Source organism: Frankliniella occidentalis, unplaced genomic scaffold (assembly GCF_000697945.3).
Source record: "Frankliniella occidentalis isolate FOCC.00 unplaced genomic scaffold, Focc_3.1 Scaffold203, whole genome shotgun sequence".
Taxonomy (NCBI): Eukaryota; Metazoa; Arthropoda; class Insecta; order Thysanoptera; family Thripidae; genus Frankliniella; species Frankliniella occidentalis.
In genome coordinates this window covers 289047-290588 of record NW_026267329.1, presented here as the reverse complement: position 1 = coordinate 290588, position 1542 = coordinate 289047, and the positions used below count along the sequence as shown (strand labels likewise).

The 1542-nt window shown below is 48.1% G+C and overlaps 1 protein-coding gene across 1 annotated transcript in view; it reads left to right on the top strand.

Annotated features, from left to right (window-relative positions):
* The first annotated feature begins 540 nt into the window (after positions 1–540).
* LOC113215597 (uncharacterized) overlaps positions 541–1542 on the top strand; it is a 3420-nt gene continuing 2418 nt past the window's right edge. Inside the window, exons 1-2 of the mRNA XM_026435237.2 lie at positions 541–1148; positions 1326–1493. Coding sequence (XP_026291022.1) covers positions 896–1148; positions 1326–1493 — 421 coding nt within the window. The 5' untranslated portion in view covers positions 541–895. The remainder of the gene's footprint in view (positions 1149–1325; positions 1494–1542) is intronic.

The window sequence follows — 1542 nt, the reverse complement described above, 5'->3', positions numbered from 1 at the left end:
GGTAAGACGATGTGGGACTGATCGTAAACTGTGCACAAGCAAAACAAACAAAAATAAAATGCGCACTAACCATTTGTTCCTCCTGATTTCAATACAAGTACCACAGTAACATACCTGCTTGCGGTGGTGGAGGCAGCACAGGTGTGGGATCAAATCCAACATGGTGTTCTGATGAGATATCATGGATGGGAAGATTTAAATCATGTTCAGGCAATGGCAGCCCAGTGCCAACATCTTGATCATTTATACGCTCCCTGTTAAAAAAGCAGACATCACATGTCGGAATTCAACTTTAAAATTGTGAAATTGGAAAGTAAAACTATCTGTGTTCTAGAAGTGCTTTGAACAGAGACTGCTTGACACCTTCTTTTGAGGTTAGAATCCTTGCATATCACAGATTTACTTACTCGGGGTCCGTAGGCTCGCGTCGATCAACTCTTGGCCGTTTTGACATACTTTATTTCTTTACGGGTCGTTAGAGCACACAACAAATATAAGGGCACACAAAATTAACAAAACAATACCGTAGAAGATTTCACCGGCGTTTCACGTTAGCACGGCCTTTGGTGTCATTCGGAAGGTTCTGTTGGCCACGGGCACCAACATTGTCGGGCGAGTCCACCCGCGGCCATCAGCTCTTCCCGGCCCGCTTTTCATTGTTTACTCAACGTGGATACACAGCGCAGCTCAATCGTTCAAGAATTTTTTTGTGGAAGATTCCTGGTGCCTTGGTTTTCCTTTTCTTGTGAGTAAGTAACCATGTGTACTCGTGTGGAGGTTGGCGAAACTTTGTGGTTCATTGAATGTTGTGTTGTGGTTTGCAAAGTGAGCAAACAACAAGTAGTCATTTTCCGTGTCCTAAACTTCGTGCTGTGTGTGTGTGCTCCAGCTGAAAATGGCACCCACGGTTCCGTCAGGTCGGGGTCGGGGTATCAAAACGAAACCTAGAGGGCCCCGAGTCACAAAATTCGCCCTCATCCTGTGGAAGGATTGTGCGGAGCCATGCGCGGACGTCGTGCACATCAAAAAGATATCCGCGGGTGATGGTGTCAACGGGAACCAGCCGCGGCCCAACCTGCAACCCGGCATGGTTGTCACCGTATCGTGGTTCAAAGATGCAGAGAAGCAAGGACAAATCATCCAGTTGGGTGAGTGATTGCAGATTGCATAGCACACTTACAGGGTTTGCTTTACACTAGCTGCCCCATACTACTGTACGTAAAAAGCTCTCGGTGCCGTCGGTGTTCTCGCGCCCCTTTAATGCTGTGCGTGAAAATTTGCTTTGCCATCACTTGTGTTATACTGTGCTTATCATACTGCTACAGGAGCTGAGCGACCCCTAAAAAAGGTCTGCATCGATGAGAATGGGAATGTAAACGCCGCCGGAGTACGACTCCTCGGGCGAAGGGAGTGTGAGATGCGCCAGACCATTCGCCATCGACGGGGTGCCGTTCAGAGCGCAGCCGACGCACAGCTTCTTCAGACTGTCAATGGTGAGAAACTTTTAACCTGCGTCCCTCGTAAGAATTCTCTTACGGGCGG